This window comes from Sardina pilchardus, chromosome 22 (genome assembly GCF_963854185.1).
Source record: "Sardina pilchardus chromosome 22, fSarPil1.1, whole genome shotgun sequence".
Classification (NCBI taxonomy): Eukaryota; Metazoa; Chordata; class Actinopteri; order Clupeiformes; family Clupeidae; genus Sardina; species Sardina pilchardus.
In genome coordinates, this window is record NC_085015.1 from 26,320,643 (window position 1) to 26,339,610 (window position 18,968).

Consider the following 18,968-nt stretch of genomic DNA (forward strand, 5'->3'; position numbering starts at 1 on the left):
GGACAGCAGCAGCATTAGGGGGTGCTCACACAGTTTAAGACTGGACGAGCTAAACTATTTCTCATATTAACAGAGCGGCAACTATTACACAAAATGCCTATGCAAGCAGTCAGGAACAACTAAAGCAGCTTAAAATGTTTGGATGTAGCCACTTTGAAGTGAGGGGAGTTGACCAGCTGATAAACTGACATCCATGGCTACTTGGCCTGGAGTACATCTCTGAGACAGTATTTAGGAGTAGCAGACGTCAGCATCGGTCATCGGTCATCGGTCATCTTCATGACGTGAAGGAGGGCCTTTACAGATCCTGAGTACATGTCGCACATTTGTAACTACCAACTGCCAATTGTGCATTATAGTTGTATTTTGCGTCGTGTTAAACAGCCTTTGTCGTTGATTGGACACTGTGGGAAAACCCCTGCCTACAGCACACGGAACCGCTCTAGTCTAATGCTCGAGTCTAATGCTGGACTACATAACCTGGAGAAAGTTTTGCATATGACAAAGATCACACATCTCACATTGGCTCAGTGATCCAGGGTTCACAGGTAGTGCAAGTTCATACCCACTGTTCTCACAGTATATATGGAACATGGCTTTCAATTAGCCAATCTGCTTGATGTAATATATGCATACATGCTGTATTTGCATACTGTATGTGCATACTGCATTTGCCTGTGGCTCAGTGTACTGTATATGTGATGATTCAGATGGGAAATCCCCTGAGATGCCTGAGGGCTCGCTGTGTTGTGTATCGCTTTGAAAAGACATGGCACATATGTTCTTATAGCTGAACTCATCAGAGCATGACTGTGTGTTCAAGTTCACACCAGTATTAGATATCGGTCATCATCTCATTCTCACGCCAGCTGAAACCATGGCAAGGTTTCTGTGGGTCAGTGGCATGCAGCTGCATAAATAATGGCAGAATCTTAATTTCGGTATGAGAATGCTACAGTATGTAAGGTAATGAGAATAGAACTAGTACTGGATGTTAACAAAAATGTAGGCCTAGTTTGTGAACAAAAGCACTCACAGATTTAATTGTAAAGGTGAACTGATCACTTAAACGAATAAATATAAAATGTGTACATTTCATGTATATACTGTAAATGTGTTCATATTTTTCATGTAATGATATGTATATTATTTTATGTGTAAGAGTGTGAAAAAATGTAAATGTAACCATATATGTAAATGAATGTACACAAATGTAAACATAAACAAACCTTATGGTTCACTCAGTTGTGTTGTGTGCTGGTGTCCCCCAGAGGGGCTCTGCCTGCGGAGAAGGCCCGTGGCCAGCTGAGTCCCGGGGTGCAGTGGGACTCGCTCTGCATGGAGCAGTACTCCCGCGTCTTCAACTGCTACCGCCGGCCCGGCCTCAAACAGGACACGCAGCTCAACTACCGGACCAGCGCCGGAGCCCAGCCGGAATACATCATAGTGGCCTGCAAGAACCAGGTCAGACACAGCCACTGAGTATGGTCAACACTAGTGTTTCATGTAAAGATGGGGATCTGCCATTGACATACACAACATACTATGCATGGTTAACTCAAAAGCACATTAAAGTTGTCAACAAGAGCCAGGTCAGACACAGTTTCATATAAAGACTAGTTAACGCTAGTTTCAAGGGGACAGGTTAGGGTTAGAGATGGTAAAAGTACACACTTTCCATACTCAAGTAGAAGTACACTAGTCAAGTAGTTCAGATACTTCTTCAGAAACTGTTCATGGTGGTTGGCTGCTCAATGCCTGTAGCAATCCTGTATCTTTTACAAAAAAAATGTATGTACGGGTGGTAATTGATAGCGTGCATTGATAATAAGCTAATTTTCATTCATTGTTGACCTGAAGGTTCAGGCTGGTATCCTGGGACCTGATGAACACGCCACTAAAAAGCACAAATGAGTGGCAAGTTGCAGTCGTGAGGACAGGTGAAGTGCAGGCAGCCATGAGAAGGAGTGATGCATGAAATGATCTATGTTGCTGATGTCTGGGTTATACAAAGCTACAGTACAACAACACAATCATTGTGTTTCCTTAATTAATGACCAACAGTGTAGTTCATGCATCAAAAATAGTTTTGCCATATAGTTACCTATAGGCCTAGGAATATTGGCAAACATTGTGTGGCATTGCTCTCTAATAGAAAAATATTTTGTTTCGTAGAAAATGAAAATGGAGCAGTGAAACATTTTAGACAGACCATAGCATGTGGAAAAGAGCAAATATATTCCTGTGCTTGTAAAATATGCCTGTACAGTAGGCACTGGATAGAATAGGTCTGTATAAACACACTGGGGTTTTTTTCAGCTCTCTGTTGCATCAAATTCCGGTTAATCCTCCACATCTGAGAGCATGCCAGAACACCATGCACGTCACCTATTAGGACTTTGAGAAAAACACACACACTCACATAGACACTCACACACAAATCAACAGACAGACACACACACAACACACACTTACTCACATTCAGACACACATATAGAGACTCACTCAAAGACACACTCACATACGCACACACACACACACACACACACACACACACACACAGACGCACACACACACACACACGCACGCACGCACACACACACACCCATACCTGGAAATGATTTCTGAGGGAAATCTCCCCACAGCCTGGTGAGTCCTTGCCTGTGTGGTAAAGCTACAGGGCCGGGGCAGCTAACCACATTACAGCTGATTGGATCTGCCACTTTGTCTGAGAGTCCACCGCGAGCAAAAATAGCCCTGGCACACTTCAACCTGCCCACCACCCCCGCCCCAGCCCCCATCTCCAAAACACACTCGACGACTCTCTCCTGCAACTCCGCGCTCACAGGCTGGCCACAGAAAGGCCAATAAGTGACCCACTTATTACGCTTAATTATGAGCTTTCAATCAGGAAAAAGGGCAGTTTAGCCCAAATTAGTGCATCCTGGAGCCCACCGATTGGCTGAAGAGGAAGCCACAAAGCCACAAATTGATTGGTGTTGTTGAGATGTCCTGTCACGACATCAAGTGGCTGGATGATGAAAATAGATTTTAGGGACCTATCATTGTGCTGATGTTAAGCACTGTTATTATTTATTGCTTATGCTATCTTGATTTCGCTGTTATGATTCCTTTTCAAATAAGTTTGGATCAAACAGCTCCACTATATAACAGACTGTACATGTCATATGACATCACATGGTTGGATGATGACTAGATTTTAGAGACCCGTCGATACAAATCAACAGATTTTGGAGACCTACCATTGTAATGTTGTCAAAGGCTATGACTATGTCTTGCTTATTATGATGATGTTGATTGGGCTTTTATGATTTGTTTTCAAATGATTTTGGATCCAACAGATGCACCTTATTACTTCCTCCACCTTGCACCTTTCCCCTCACCTGGCACCTTTCCCCTCACCTGGCACCTTTTCCTCCTCAGTTCTTCGTGTTGGACGTGGTGGTGAAGTCCCGTCAGCTGGGCGAGGCGGAGCTGCTGGTGCAACTGGAGCGTATCTCCAAGATGGCGGAGAACGCGGAGGAGAGGCTGCCCGCCATGGGCCTCCTGACGTCGGACGGCCGCACCGACTGGGCGCAGGCCAGGGACATCCTTGTGAAAGGTACGACCTCTGGACAGGCGGTGGACTGGGAGTACTAAGTTCATCTAGAGAAGGGGATGGTGCACACTGTATGGTGGCTCCAAAAATGTATTTACTGTAAGAGGCCATCCCCTTCTCTTTTTGACACGTTTTGTCTGGATGTGAGTTCATCTAAGCATCACAAAGAAAAAAGATTTGAAGTTCAGCGGTACAACACAATCATGTACTTACAATTGTTCTTAGTCGTCTGTCTGATGCTTTCATCTAAAGCAAATGAAATGTCATGTCAAGTCATGCCAGGGCTAGTCACCCCTGAACAACTCGGGTTAAGTGCCTTGCTCAAGGGCACAACAGTAGTGATAACCAGTACTTGAATCCACAACTTGTCTGGCCGCTGCATGCTAGCCCAGGTCCTTAGCACCACCACCACCACCACCATCACTAGCTGAACACCATGGTTGTGTAGTGACACAGTCCCTAGCTGAACACCATGGTTGTGTACTGACACAGTCCCTAGCTGAACACCATGGTTGTGTAGTGACACAGTCCTTAGCTGAACACCATGGTTATGTAATGACACAGTCCTTAGCTGAACACCATGGTTGTGTGCTGACACAGTCCCTCGCTGAACACCATGGTTATGTAATGACACAGTCCTTAGCTGAACACCATGGTTGTGTACTGGCACAGTCCCTAGCTGAACACCATGGTTGTGTAGTGACACAGTCCTTAGCTGAACACCATGGTTGTGTACTGACACAGTCCCTAGCTGAACACCATGGTTGTGTAGTGACACAGTCCTTAGCTGAACACCATGGTTATGTAATGACACAGTCCTTAGCTGAACACCATGGTTGTGTGCTGACACAGTCCCTCGCTGAACACCATGGTTATGTAATGACACAGTCCTTAGCTGAACACCATGGTTGTGTACTGGCACAGTCCCTAGCTGAACACCATGGTTGTGTAGTGACACAGTCCTTAGCTGAACACCATGGTTGTGTGCTGACACAGTCCCTAGCTGAACACCATGGTTGTGTGCTGACACAGTCCCTCGCTGAACACCATGGTTGTGTGCTGACACAGTCCCTCGCTGAACACCATGGTTATGTAATCAGTGCTTGAAGTGGGCCGGAACGCAGCGGAACGTAGTTCCGGAACTTCTGTATTTTCGTCTTTTGGGTTCCGCCACTTTTTTTCTGCATTCTGGTACTTAGGCTACTGAAACTGATCCGATGCAGCGACAGTGGCCTGAGATAATAGATAATATCACAAGATCGATGAAAGACTACGTTACCCACGAGCCATGACAGTGCCCTATCTATTGGATAGAAGATTACCATTGGGCCGCCGGCCGACCCTCTCTGCCTTCTTCGAGAGACGCACCATGCGGCCGCAGCCGCACCCTTTCTTCTCGGTCATATTGCTGTGCAATGTTTCGCACAGAAATAACAGGCATATCAAATGAAACTGCAGAACCTGACCTCTCCAATGGCGCTATCCGCTCGTTTCTATGATGAACGGTTCGCGAGATAATTAGCGTTGAAAATTGCAGTTACATACAAATATGAATGTCACATTGAGTTCTGCGTCATACCCATTCTTCTCTGTGAAATATCTCACGTTTTCGCACCTGCCCTATGGCAAACTACATATCAAAATAAACAGAGATCCTGCTGATTCATCAAATTTCTGCATTTTGTCATTTGTCATATAGCCATGGCCAGGGATGGGCACAAATATATCAAAATGTATTTCCAAATAAAATACCAAATACCCACCAAAAAAAAGTATCAAAATAAGCTACAAAATACAACTTCTCAAACAGTGTTGCATTCAGGCGACACCTATGGGGCCTGATGATGGTATTGAACCTTACAAAAAAGGTTTTTGATGAGGGTTACTGGTCCAAGGATGGCAAGTCCTTTCTTTGGTCCTCTAAAAAATACACCGCATGTTTTGTGTTGTGAGTGCAATATGCCGAGAGTGGCATCACAGGGGCTTGACTGCAAAGGACAGAGACAGAGATCTCGTGCTGTAACCTGTGTTGTGTTGAATCACTGCGGTTCAGCCCTGCACACGCCCAGACTCGAACCCGCGAAACAGCAGCACCACGGATCGGGAGTTGAGCGTGCTAACAATCCAGCTTAAAGCCCAGGGTACTACCTTTCATGCCAGCAGCACTCTTGAGGCGTCGGGAAGTGAGGTTTACCAACGTTCCACACGTACAGCTAAGCAAGCTGGCATCTGTTATACCACACTTGCTGCACAGTCATGTTGGAATAGCTGGGCTTGGCCCCTTAGTTCCAGTGAAAGGAACTCTGAAATGCTTCAGCATCAACCAAGAGTCCAACATGACTGTGCACCAGTGCACAACGCAAGGTCCGTAAAGACAGAGTTTGGTATGGAGGAACTTGACTGGCCTCCACAGAGTGCAGTACCTTAACCCAATAGAACACCTTTGGGCAGAGATTAGAGCAGAGACTGAGAGCCTGTCCAACATCAGTGTGTGACCTCACAAATGCTGTTGTTGAAGAATGGTCAAAAAATCCAAAGTCTGGGGGCGCTGTGGCGCAGCAGGCTACAGCGCTCGTACCATTTACGGGTCCGAGTGCCCACGGGGACCCAGGTTCGAATCCGGCCTGCGGTCATGTCCCGATCCCACCCCATCTCTCTCTCCCACTTGCTTCCTGTCTACCACTTCACTGTCCTGTACTAATAAAGGCAAAAAGCCAAAAAATATACTTTAAAAAAAAAAAAAAAATCCAAAGTCTCCTAAACCTTCCCAGAGGAGTTGAAGCTGTTAGCTGCAAAGAGTTGACCGACATCCTATTAAACCCAATGGATTAAGAATGGTAGGTCACCTAAGTTCATATGTGAGTCAAGGCAAGTGACCCAATACTTTTGGCATAGATAGTTAGATAGATGTCATCACAGCGTCTCACAAAGTATTTTGAAAATACAAAAATACACAACGCTGAAGTAGTTTGATACAAAATACAAAGGCATTTTCATTAACTCAATAAAATCCAAATTACAAAATAGTATTTTGTATTTGAAATACGTATTTCAAATACATGTATTAGAAAGACTGCCCATCCCTGGCCATGTGTTATGACCTAGGGGTAAGGCCACAACAAAAGAGGGAGTCGAGAGGTTGGATTGTTAACTAAAATATGGATTTAATAACCAAAGCAAATGAACTAATAGCAAACGAACAACAAAGAGTGTGAGATGGGTCCAAGTCAGTTGTCAGTAATGCATGGATGTTGAATGTTTGCAATGTGTCTGAGTGTAGTGTTGCATGTCCAAAAACCCAAAGTCAAAATGGCCCTCTCAAGGAGAGATGGAGCAGCCTTCTTAACTGCACCCCTCAGCTGCAGCCCATCAGCTCGTTAGGTCCTTAGCACACCTGAAAACAAGACCAAGACAAAGACAACGAGCAGAAGGCCTCACAGGCCGTCACACCCTCCCCCATAAAACAGAAACCATAGGTTTCTGAAATTGTTTATACTTTTAGGCCCCAAAAACATCCAATATGGACAAAACATTAAATTACAATATGCAACTGTTAAAACTGTAGATTAGTCTGCACCACTCTTCCAGCCTAGCTCACCACTCCAGGTATCCAAGTCCTGAGAAACACAAGTCACAAGGTGATGGCAAGAACAGGCAGACAGTCACACGACCCTAAGGTCAGAATTGAATCATGTGCCAACACAGTCCCACCAGATGTGAAACATGTCCAGAATCAAAACAAATCAAAGAGAATGCTGTGTTTACCACTTTAACCAAAAGTTTTCCCACCAACTATATCCCCAAAGCTAGCTAAACTTACCTACATGATCTTCATGTGGATTTGCGGCGGGTTGTTGTGCACCTTAAACCAGCGGGTTTTCAAAGCGACCTGCAATAGGCAACCCCGCAAATTCCCACGGACGTGCTCCCGAGACAAATCACCCAAAGATGATTGACACTAACCGCATTTCCACAACACTACAACCCCCCTGACGCAACCCAAAGGGGAAAACGCCACTTAAGCCTAACAGGGAAATCATTTTTTTTTTATTAAAATGGCAAACAAACTCTTTTCTTTAGGCAAATGGCACACCAGACAAAAACTACAAAGGCTATACTATTGTAGGCCATTTACAAATACAAAATTCAGCCAATAACAGAGGAAAACAAAAGTACCTAAACTATCCAACCAACCTCTCTCGCCCCCCTTCAAAGAAGTGCAACGCACTCACCAAACTGATGAATTCTATTTCGGAGACAATTGTCGGCAAAACATATGTTAATATGGCTCCAACGATCAAAACTAACCTGTAGAAAGGCACAGAAAAATATATGTCGCACATTTTCTAAGGACACTCAAGACTTAATAAAGCCGACCAACTGTTGCAAACTGACAGTCAAGCACAGTATGCAACCAAACGAACAAACCTCGCATTTCCAAAATGGTATTCAAACCCTAATGCGAGAAACCAAAGAACCAAAAACTTGCACTAGCCTACGGCATTCCCCCGAACGACTATGCAAGCAGCAGCCCAACCAAATCACACTGCTTGCCTGCACCTGAGCAGACACCAGTGCTACGACTGCGAACCAAATTGTACCTACCGGCACCAAAGGACACTTTTTGGGATTTACCAGCCCACGAGCCTACCTGACACTCTGCACCTGAGCAGACCATCAAGGCGATCCCAACACTACACTCCCACACAAAAAGGAACACATGACAATTGTTTAACGAATGTGCTACATGCACCAAATGCCAGACTCCCTGGACTTCAAATTCACTCTACCCTCCTGCACCTGAGCAAGGCAAGGCAAGTGAGAACCAAAGACAATTGCATATGAACCTAAAGGGAGCAAACACAGAACAATTAACAACGGAAATGAATGTGCGACTAAAAATGTAAACTAACAGAAAAAAAATTGTTTAGACGAGCCCCCATGTTATGGCCTAGGGGTAAGGCCACAACAAAAGAGGGAGTCGAGAGGTTGGATTGTTAACTAAAATATGGATTTAATAACCAAAGCAAATGAACTAATAGCAAACGAACAACAAAGAGTGTGAGATGGGTCCAAGTCAGTTGTCAGTAATGCATGGATGTTGAATGTTTGCAATGTGTCTGAGTGTAGTGTTGCATGTCCAAAAACCCAAAGTCAAAATGGCCCTCTCAAGGAGAGATGGAGCAGCCTTCTTAACTGCACCCCTCAGCTGCAGCCCATCAGCTCGTTAGGTCCTTAGCACACCTGAAAACAAGACCAAGACAAAGACAACGAGCAGAAGGCCTCACAGGCCGTCACACATGGCAGATGCTTGATATGCAATTTCAGGACCCAAAATAGCAATAGAAATAACACTTACAGTCACACTTACTCTCTTGTTCTGACTTTTGACCTTGAATCTCTGTTCTTGGCCAGTTGTTAATGTTGTTAATTAAATCAATGTAACAAGTACTAGGCTACAGCCTATTTTACAGTTTTCTTCGTCTGGGCCTTTAGCCCAAAGGTTCAACACTAAAGCACTTTTCCTCTTTTGCACGCACGCTATTTGTTTATCCACCAAATAACGATGTCCACAGACAAGGTAGAGCATGTTGCATGATTTTATGACAGTATGATGCATTGCGACATCAAAGCAAGTCAAATTTGTGGTTTCTGAGATCTCATTTCATCAAACCACAGGTACGCTACAGTTATAGTGCGGTTACAGCCGATAGAGGGCTGCGAAGTGAATGCAGAAGTGCTGTTCACCCTGTTATGAGTTGATGAACTGCTGAAATAATTTTGGAAACATTATGTTAAGGTACAAAAAACTCTTTGATGTTGCTTTAAGGTTCTATAGGGCCTTCAGCCCAGTCTATTGTTAGGCCTACAAGTAGGCTATCACACTGGTCTGGTTCATGTTGTTTTAATGGTTTTTCAGTATTCCATTTGTGAATTAGAAAAAAGTAGCTTAGGCCTATAGGTTATTGCTTGAAAGAATGATTAATTAAATTAAAATAGTTTTTGAACCAACACATCCTAAAGACTTGATTTGTTTTCACCGCACAAATGTCGGAAAATCAGAGTTCCTGCACTTATTTTTTCCCACTTCAAGCACTGTATGTAATGACACAGTCCCTAGCTGAACACCATGGTTGTGTAGTGACACAGTCCCTAGCTGAACACCATGGTTGTGTACTGACACAGTCCCTAGCTGAACACCATGGTTGTGTGCTGACACAGTCCTTAGCTGAACACCATGGTTGTGTAGTGACACCGTCCCTAGCTGAACACCATGGTTGTGTAGTGACACCGTCCCTAGCTGAACACCATGGTTGTGTACTGACACAGTCCCTAGCTGAACACCATGGTTGTGTGCTGACACAGTCCTTAGCTGAACACCATGGTTGTGTACTGACACAGTCCCTAGCTGAACACCATGGTTGTGTAGTGACACCGTCCCTAGCTGAACACCATGGTTGTGTACTGACACAGTCCCTAGCTGAACACCATGGTTGTGTAGTGACACAGTCCCTAGCTGAACACCATGGTTGTGTACTGACACAGTCCCTAGCTGAACACCATGGTTGTGTAGTGACACCATCCCTAGCTGAACACCATGGTTGTGTACTGACACAGTCCCTAGCTGAACACCATGGTTGTGTAGTGACACCGTCCCTAGCTGAACACCATGGTTGTGTACTGACACAGTCCCTAGCTGAACACCATGGTTGTGTAGTGACACAGTCCTTAGCTGAACACCATGGTTGTGTACTGACACAGTCCCTAGCTGAACACCATGGTTGTGTAGTGACACCGTCCCTAGCTGAACACCATGGTTGTGTACTGACACAGTCCCTAGCTGAACACCATGGTTGTGTAGTGACACAGTCCCTAGCTGAACACCATGGTTGTGTACTGACACAGTCCCTAGCTGAACACCATGGTTGTGTAGTGACACCGTCCCTAGCTGAACACCATGGTTGTGTACTGACACAGTCCCTAGCTGAACACCATGGTTGTGTAGTGACACAGTCCCTCTCTCTGCATTGATCAGACGCCACCAACCGAGAGACGCTGGACCTGATTGAGCGGAGCGTGTGCGTGGTGTGTCTGGACGAGCCGTGCGGCGCCGAGCCGAGCGACTCTAACCGCGCCGTCTTCATGCTGCACGGCGGGGGCCACGACAAGAACGGGGCCAACCGCTGGTACGACAAACCAATGCAGGTTAGGACGCCGCGACAACAAACCTGCAGTGTGTGTGTGTGTTGTGCAGGAAAGGAAGACATTGGATGTCATAGACTGGTATACTTAGAAATAATTGATTACTACAGAATGAGTGTGATGTACTGTATAGTGTAATGCATTATGCACACTCTACACTGTAACTGGAGCAGATAGAGAAATAGTTAAGTGGTTGAAACAGTGATACAATGGTCTCAATAAGTAGTCTTCTAATAAGTAGTCTTCTCTTGCTTCCAGTTTGTTGTAGGAGCTGATGGTGTGTGTGGCGTGGTGTGTGAACACTCCCAATTTGAGGGCATCGTTCTGGTGCAGTGCACAGAGTACCTGGTGAAATACCTGTGAGAAAGACTGCATGCATTTAGCAGTTACACACAAACACACACACACACACACACACACACACACACACACACACACACACACACACACACACACACACACACACCTGTGCAGCATGCACATGCTTCGTACCAATCTACAGCCACACTCACCAGCACCCATTCACTCTTATTCATTGGTCAGTTCAGGCTTACTCCTGGGATTGCTAGAAAGCCCCAGGTTTTCCCATCCTCGGGCTCCGACACAGACTCACTCCACATGCCGTGTTTTTATCGCCCTACAGATCGGAAAGCCCCGGTAAGCCTGTCTCGGCCCCGGCCGGCGTCACGGACCTGCCCGCTCCTCGTAGGCTCCAGTGGAAGTGCTCGCCACAGATCCAGGGCCTGTTGGCCTCCTCAGCAGACAGACTGCAGAGGTGGGAACTGGGGGAGCGGGAAAGGGGCGTGGGATTGGGAGGAGTGGATGGGTGGGGAGTGCTTACTGGGTTCAGCTCAATTCAAAGGGGCAGTTTTCCCAGACATGGATAGTCCTGACTAAAAGCAAACTTCTATGATGAAGATTGCTTTTAGATTAGGACTAGGCTTGGCTTACTCTATGTACCAGAAACTGGCTGTGTGACTATAAAAAGCATGGACACTGTGAATGCATCTCAAAAGAAAAGCAACCAGTTTCTGGCTATCCCAACTTTCTGTTTAGTGAGCATGCTCCGACTTCAAACATGTTCTGACTTCTTTTGCACAGAGTCTGACCTGTGTCTAATGGGGCCAGAAATCCTTCAGCATGGGCACTGTACTATTCAATAGAGTACATAGAATGCGCTCAATTCACAAAATATTAGGCTAATGACTGGGTGCTTGTGCCCAAAAGGAATAAATCAAATCAAATGGGAGTACAGCACTCCTAGTCATGTAACTTTTTATTGCCTGTGAACAGACATTTCGGGTTCTTCCTTCTTCAGTTTCAGACACTGTACAGTTTGATTCACTGTACTATTCAAACAATGACCACCAGGTGTGTCATATGCTCTGATAATCTTTAGACTCTCACACCATTCTTTGGTAGGCTGGTGAGAAACCTGGACATGGATGTGCACACGTTTGAATCCTATGGGAAAGAGTTCATCAAGAAGCAGAGGATGAGCCCGGACGCCTACATACAAGTGGCTCTGCAGCTGGCCTTTTATAAGTGAGTACGCATTGCAGTGTTCTTTAGAACCATGAGGCACACTTTTCACTATACTAAGTAAGCACACACACTGCATACACATTTCTTCTTCAACTTGAACCGACATTTTTCCATACTGCATAGTAAACTCCATACAATTACAATTTGTGGCATACTTTACATGCATATTAAACTCTATACATTTAACCCACTCTCATCCAGCATTTCCAACATAGTGTGCACTTCATACACTGTACACTCTTCCTTACCCAGTTTACCATACTTGTAGCATGACCCTACATGCTATATAAGGGATAACAGCCACTGAGATGTCAAGATACACCATACAGTAGTCATGCCTTTATAGCAGGCAAAGGAAACAAGCAGGGGTGCGTTTCTAGAAAGCGTCGTTTGCTAACTTGCGTCGCAATCTTGGGAGTTCGCTCCGTCGTTCTTGAATTTGGTGTTTCTAGAAAAGGTAGTTCAAACTCTCAATCGCAAACAAGGACGCAAAGTTTGGTCGTTTGAACTACTGCCCCTGGGCAGTCGCACCTGTGTCGTACCTTGGGAGTTCCAGTTGGTGATGTCGTCAGTGCAAGATCGCCTGACCAAAAATCACAAGCGCCCAACCAAAAATCACTAAGTTGTTGTTTTCTCGTGACTCAATGATTGCGCTATACTGTAGGCTAATATAAAGTAAAATACCGTTGGGCTCATTCTTGCTACGTGTGTTACCTTGCGTTCATTTGTGTGTTGGTTTGCGTTTTGGTAGGCTACTGTTATGATATTGACAAACCCTCGAGTCAAGCACACCGTTCATTAGTATAGTGGTTAAGGCAGGTGGCTTATCATCACAACATCGTAGGTTCTTTTCCCGTATGCATCACACATGCTTTTGTTTCTGACTAGTGAAACGTGGAAATAACCCTAATAAGTAATGTCGTGGAACTATTAAACTGATGTCGTGTTCCTGGCCACTCGATGTAAAGCAATTAAATATATTTAGGGTCTAACCTATTGTTATGTGTGTGGTATGCCTGCTCTTACTCAAAAGTGACATGGAGAGGTAAGATGCGAACTTTGGCCGCGCGCGCAATGTACTGACATGCAACAGCTGAACCACCAGACACCGATTTAGTATTAATTAGTCTAGGCCATATATATTTTGCACAGATATTTTTTAGATATTTCACACAAATAAGTACATATATTGGACAGCTTAAGCAAACTGTTTCATGTGCTTGCATAGGTTTACGTTTTTTTCTGATAGCAATGATAATGCCAGCATGAATCACTTTGGGTTTAAATTAGACTCGTCGACACATAGTGGGTGCCTCTCAACAATCCTCCTCGATCCTCGGTCCTCTATCCCATTGTTGCCGCCCTATCATTCAGTGAGGACGAGGATCGAGGAAGGAAAGGAGAATCTATAAAAGACAAGTGATAGGCATCCAGTGACGGAGCATTTCTAGTGGGTGGGGTATTATACGTTGACACCTTTTCCACCAATGAAATGTGCCGCTGGGTCCTCAACAACGTTGTTGGAACAACGGTGTTCGAACAACGGAGGTAGCGAATTGCGACACAGGTACGATGCTTTCTGGAAGCAGGTGTAACACTGTCGTTGTTTGATAGCAAGTTGCGTCGCACCACGGTGGTTAAACAACGCTGTTGCTAACTTTTCTAGAAACGCACCCCAGTTCAGTTTAGAAAGAAGCCTACTTGTTCAGTGTGTTGTACTTCTGTACTTTCTTTGGTCAGTGATCTGTGGGCAGTTACAGTAGCTTGTTTACAGTTGAGTCCACTGTTGCGAAGCCAGCCTCCAGGCTCAGCTGTCTAAAACTGTGGTTGTTATAGTTACCATTCAAATGAACATGGAACTGGTGTTAGCCTTTTTTTATCAGATCTTTTTCATAGGTGTTCTGTTATACAGAATTGTTAGCCACCCTACCAGCCAATCAGAAAAGAGTATTTCTTCCCTCTGGGTGATAAACATGCTATAACATTCTCTTCGTTGCCACAACTCACATTTCATCACACGGCATATGAACCTGTCTCTTGCTCCACCCTCGTAGGTGTAACGCCCGCGCGGTGCCCACCTATGAGAGTGCCTCCATCCGCCGCTTCCACCAGGGCAGAGTGGACAACATCCGCTCCGCCACGCCCGAGGCCCTGGCCTTCGTCAGGTCCATGACGGATGAGCTGAACATGCACACTGTGAGTCAGTCATTCCTCAGACTTAGGCACAATTACGCAGGGGCTGCTCCTTGTGTGTGTGTGTGTGTGTGTGTGTGTGTGTGTGTGTGTTTATCTCATAGAGACATGAAGAAAAACAACAAACATCATCTCCCCCGACCTCTAGCCAGACCTATATTCACTTTTTGTGTCATGTGATATATATATATATATAATATGGAGAGACAGAGAGAGAGAGAGAGAGAAAGAGAAAGAGAGAGTGAAAGAGAGAGAGAGAGAGTGCTAACTGTCTGCTACAGTACAGACAGTGCTACAGTGCTAACTGTCTGTATTTCTCTGTTGCAGGATGCTGTGAGGTTGACTCGATTGCGGGATGCCATCAAGGCTCAAACTGACTACACTGTTTTGGTACGTACTTTATACCACTGTTTGTAATCATGCATCACTGTTAAATCCGTTGGATTGAACTGGATGCTGATATATTGAGTACTGGCAACACATTATAGCAACACATAAGAGCTTAAGTATGAAGTTGTCAAGTAACCTAGTCAAGATAAATGCTGTAAGGCTTGACTGTGTTTGTCTAGATGTCACTAGAAGGGCACTAGAATAAGCAACTCATGTTAATATTTCAGTTTTGATAGTTTGCTGCAGACCTCTACACGTTTTCAGTCCATCAAATTCAGAGCAGTGCAATGCTTCACTGACATTATGACAGACACAATGAACGCAAACCTGCTGCGAAAACTGTTTTGATTAACGCAAGTGTTGGTGCCGTCCATGATTAACACAATGTGAGGTTGTCTTTCTTTTCTAATCATCTGCCAGTTTTGCATGAAAAATACCTATGTAGTGTGCAAACGCTTTAACTTGTGTGCAGTCATCTGTAATTGACTGTGAGTAATGTTTGAAGGCAATTACAGGGAATGGCATAGACAATCATTTGCTTGGACTCCGAGAGATGGCCCAGGAACTCGGCATGGACAGGCTCGACCTCTTCAAGGATGAAACCTACCTGCTGAGCAATCAGTTCATCCTCTCCACCAGTCAGGTACGAGATCTTCATCCAGGGGTGTGGCACAAGCCAAAGTTCCGGGTATTCACAAAATGAATCACTTTGTGATAAGTAGCTTCTGTGTATTGAAACCAAAGACCTTAGAGCGGAGTAGCCAGGGTGTTCCCATGCTACCTCGCGTAAAGATTTCATTCACGCTGCTAAGGCAGTCTAGAAACTACCGCCCTAATTTTTGCCTGAGATATGGGACCAATCACAGAACAGGGGGGAAAGCAAGACGATGGTGAGCTACAGTATGCACAGACGCATTTGATAGACATCCGTGGCGCCCAATGAACGGATCTGGGCATTTTTTTCAAATACGAGAATATGAATGTTTTATTGCCAGACCACGTCTCATTTGAGAAGTGGTAGGTGCTAGCCAGGCTAAGAGCGGAGTGAAGTGCTCTATAATCTTTGATTGAAGCCCTAGTATTTCTGCGCTCCTTGCTTCGACATTGGCAATGTTCTTATTCATTCACTCTTCCTTCCTTTTTTTGGTGTTTTTTGGCTTTATTTGGATAGAACAGTGAGAGGAGGCGAGTTGGGGCAGAGTGGGGTGGCATTGGTAAATAACCACGGGTGGGCATCGAACACGGGTCGATGTGGGCACCGGGGCCTGCTTTCACCACAGCTCTCCAAACACTCTTACCTCTTCTAAACACCATTCTTCTTCTTCTTCTTCTTCTTCTTCTTCTTCCTCCTCCCATCCCTCCAGGTGCCCACCACCATGGACATATTCTGCTGCTATGGTCCAGTGGTCCCCAACGGCTACGGCGCCTGCTACAACCCTCAGGCCGACCACATCCTCTTCTGCGTGTCCAGCTTCCGCGAGAGCACGGAGACCAGCTCCGCCGTGTTCACCCGCGCCCTGGACCTCAGCCTGCTGGAGCTTGCTGACCTGTGCAGCAAAAAGGCCGCCATCTCTGGACCCCTGGGCACGTGCTCCTCCGCCACCGGAACTCCCACGGCAACACCCGTTAAAAGTAAAATCAAGTAAAAGGAAAGAAAGGAAAGTCAGCCATACTGTAGCTACTGAGGCCTTCAAGTGACACAGAGAAGGAAATGACCGTGTCTGTGCCCTTACAGTATATACTACTACAGAATTGTTCACTGTTCATGATCATGTACAATATGCTACAATAGTCTTTTATTGCATATGCCGTATTTTAGGACCCTCTCTGTCTAACAAAACCCTGACAGAACCAGTGGTTGACTACACCACTATATGTGCCAGTAGCGTTTATTTTTGTAATTAATGTAGCTAATTTAGCTCATTTAAAGTGTTCAGTTTCTTGCAAAGCGCCTTGATGCTTATATGTGAAAAACACTGCATAAGTAAATAGAATAGAACTCACTATAAATATAGTATGAGAGACGTATAATATAATATAGGCCTACTGTATGTAAACTACACTGTACACATTGTATGTACGTACATACAGTATGTAACTGTAACTAGTGGTTACTGTAACTTATCCATAGCATGAAAAAAAAAAACAATCATTGTAGTTCACATAAGGGTAACAAGAGGGAGCTGATTTAGCTCCAGGTGACCTGTGCTTCAGGTCTTCAGGTAGGAGACTATTACATTTAGAGTGAAATCGCACCTATCACCAGAGTTGCACCCACTCAGGTGTAGGGTACCATGGTAATCTCTTTCTTTTGGTCTCTCTCTCTCTCTCTCTCTCTCTCTTTCTCTTTCTCTCTTTATCTAACTATCTCTCTCACTCTCACTCACCCTCCTGTTTTTCTATTGGCTAGCTCTCATCCATCCTAGTAAGACAGAATGTCCTCAAACGTGACAACAGGGGCATCAGAGGACCTTCCTTTGGTAGATGTGCAATATTCACCCAGAGATTTCTGCACAGAGAAGTCACAAATTGTCTGTGCAGATTTGTCCGAAGAAAGAGAAAAGGAAGATGGTGAAAAAAACTCAACTGCATATGAGAGAGCGTAGATAGAGAGAGCGTGCAGCAGAGGATTATCCATCACATATATTCGCTTTTTTAAGCAGCCAAAGATGAAAGTTGATGAGGACTTTTGAAGGGGCGTATGCACTTTATTGTACAGAAATACTTCCTGCTTTGAAATGTGTGGTGCTGAGGAACATTGATTCATAATGATAAAAAAGGAACAACCCAGAAAAAAGAAATGGGTATGAGCATAAATTAATTAACTGACTTTTCCCTCAATTTTTGCAATCATTGTTGGATGTCAGTACATTGGTTTCAACCATCAGACATTATCTCTGCTGAATGTAAAAGATAAGACAAAATAAGGGTAGCGTGGTCTATACTGTATGATAGCAATAGTGATTACAAAGATATATACAGAAGCTATTTATGTATTGTGTGTGTGTGTGTGTGTGTGTGTGTGTGTGTGTGTGTGTTTATTTCTTGTGGTATCAGTCTTCATTGTCTCATATGGGACATTGAGTAAATCGATATTAACAATAGTGCAATAACAATGATGATGCAGGTATTGCAATGTAAAGAAAAACATAAATCTGAAGAAGAGAGAGAAAACAAAATATGTGTATGTTGTGAAATGTAAATGTTGAATGTGTTCGAGATGTTACACCTCTGAAGAATTGTGTATGTAGTTGATGCACTGTATTCCTTAAAAAAAAAAAAAAGGTTGTCGATTCAGACACTGGGAAATATTCTAGTCTATATTCTGTCTCAAATGCCAGGTCAGGTATAGCCCTAAGCGTTATGTTGTTCAACAGTGATATGTTGTCCCAGTATGTTCTGTTCACTCTTATGCAAATTGAATGTTTGAAACTGTAATACTTTTTGTTCCAAAGCTGTTCCTATAATGTTAAGAAGAAAATATGATAATAGGTTGTTCTTGCAATGTTCTTGTTAACCAGTAGCAGTTTATAAACTTGTGTTGGTTAAATGGTACAATGTAATAACAAATGTGAATTCATTCTTGTGGTATTGTTTGAATGGATCTACTATGAGATTAAATAATTGTGAATGAATTATTTTTGTATGGTAGAATTTTAATTGTATTAAGATTGCCATCAAATATATTGTATTGTAAAATATATAAGTATATTGTGCTACTGATTTCAATATATATATATATAAAAAAATAAAACTGAATTGAAATGCCAATGCCAAGATTATTCTTACTTATTACTTAAGATAACATTAACATTTGATCTTAATATTTATTGAATAATGTTAGTTATTGTTCAGGTCAGTGGGAGCTTGCTTTCAATCCTGAAATGGAAGCATGTCTCAGCACCTCCTCAGCCCATGGAACACACAGATGGATACTCATTCTCACAACTCATATCATTCCAATATTCTGAGGGAGAAAAAGATAGTTTCATCAACCTGACAAGATTACACAGTTAAT

At 44.1% G+C, this 18,968-nt stretch overlaps 1 protein-coding gene across 1 annotated transcript in view; it reads left to right on the forward strand.

Annotated features, from left to right (window-relative positions):
* Positions 1–18,714, forward strand: part of LOC134070058 (choline O-acetyltransferase-like) — a 28,405-nt gene extending 9,691 nt beyond the window's left edge. Inside the window, exons 6-15 of the mRNA XM_062526262.1 lie at positions 1,272–1,464; positions 3,445–3,622; positions 10,656–10,825; positions 11,081–11,181; positions 11,466–11,597; positions 12,245–12,367; positions 14,422–14,563; positions 14,888–14,950; positions 15,456–15,593; positions 16,315–18,714. Of these exons, the coding sequence (XP_062382246.1) occupies positions 1,272–1,464; positions 3,445–3,622; positions 10,656–10,825; positions 11,081–11,181; positions 11,466–11,597; positions 12,245–12,367; positions 14,422–14,563; positions 14,888–14,950; positions 15,456–15,593; positions 16,315–16,596 (1,522 nt within the window). The 3' untranslated portion in view covers positions 16,597–18,714. The remainder of the gene's footprint in view (positions 1–1,271; positions 1,465–3,444; positions 3,623–10,655; positions 10,826–11,080; positions 11,182–11,465; positions 11,598–12,244; positions 12,368–14,421; positions 14,564–14,887; positions 14,951–15,455; positions 15,594–16,314) is intronic.
* The last annotated feature ends 254 nt before the right edge of the window (positions 18,715–18,968 follow it).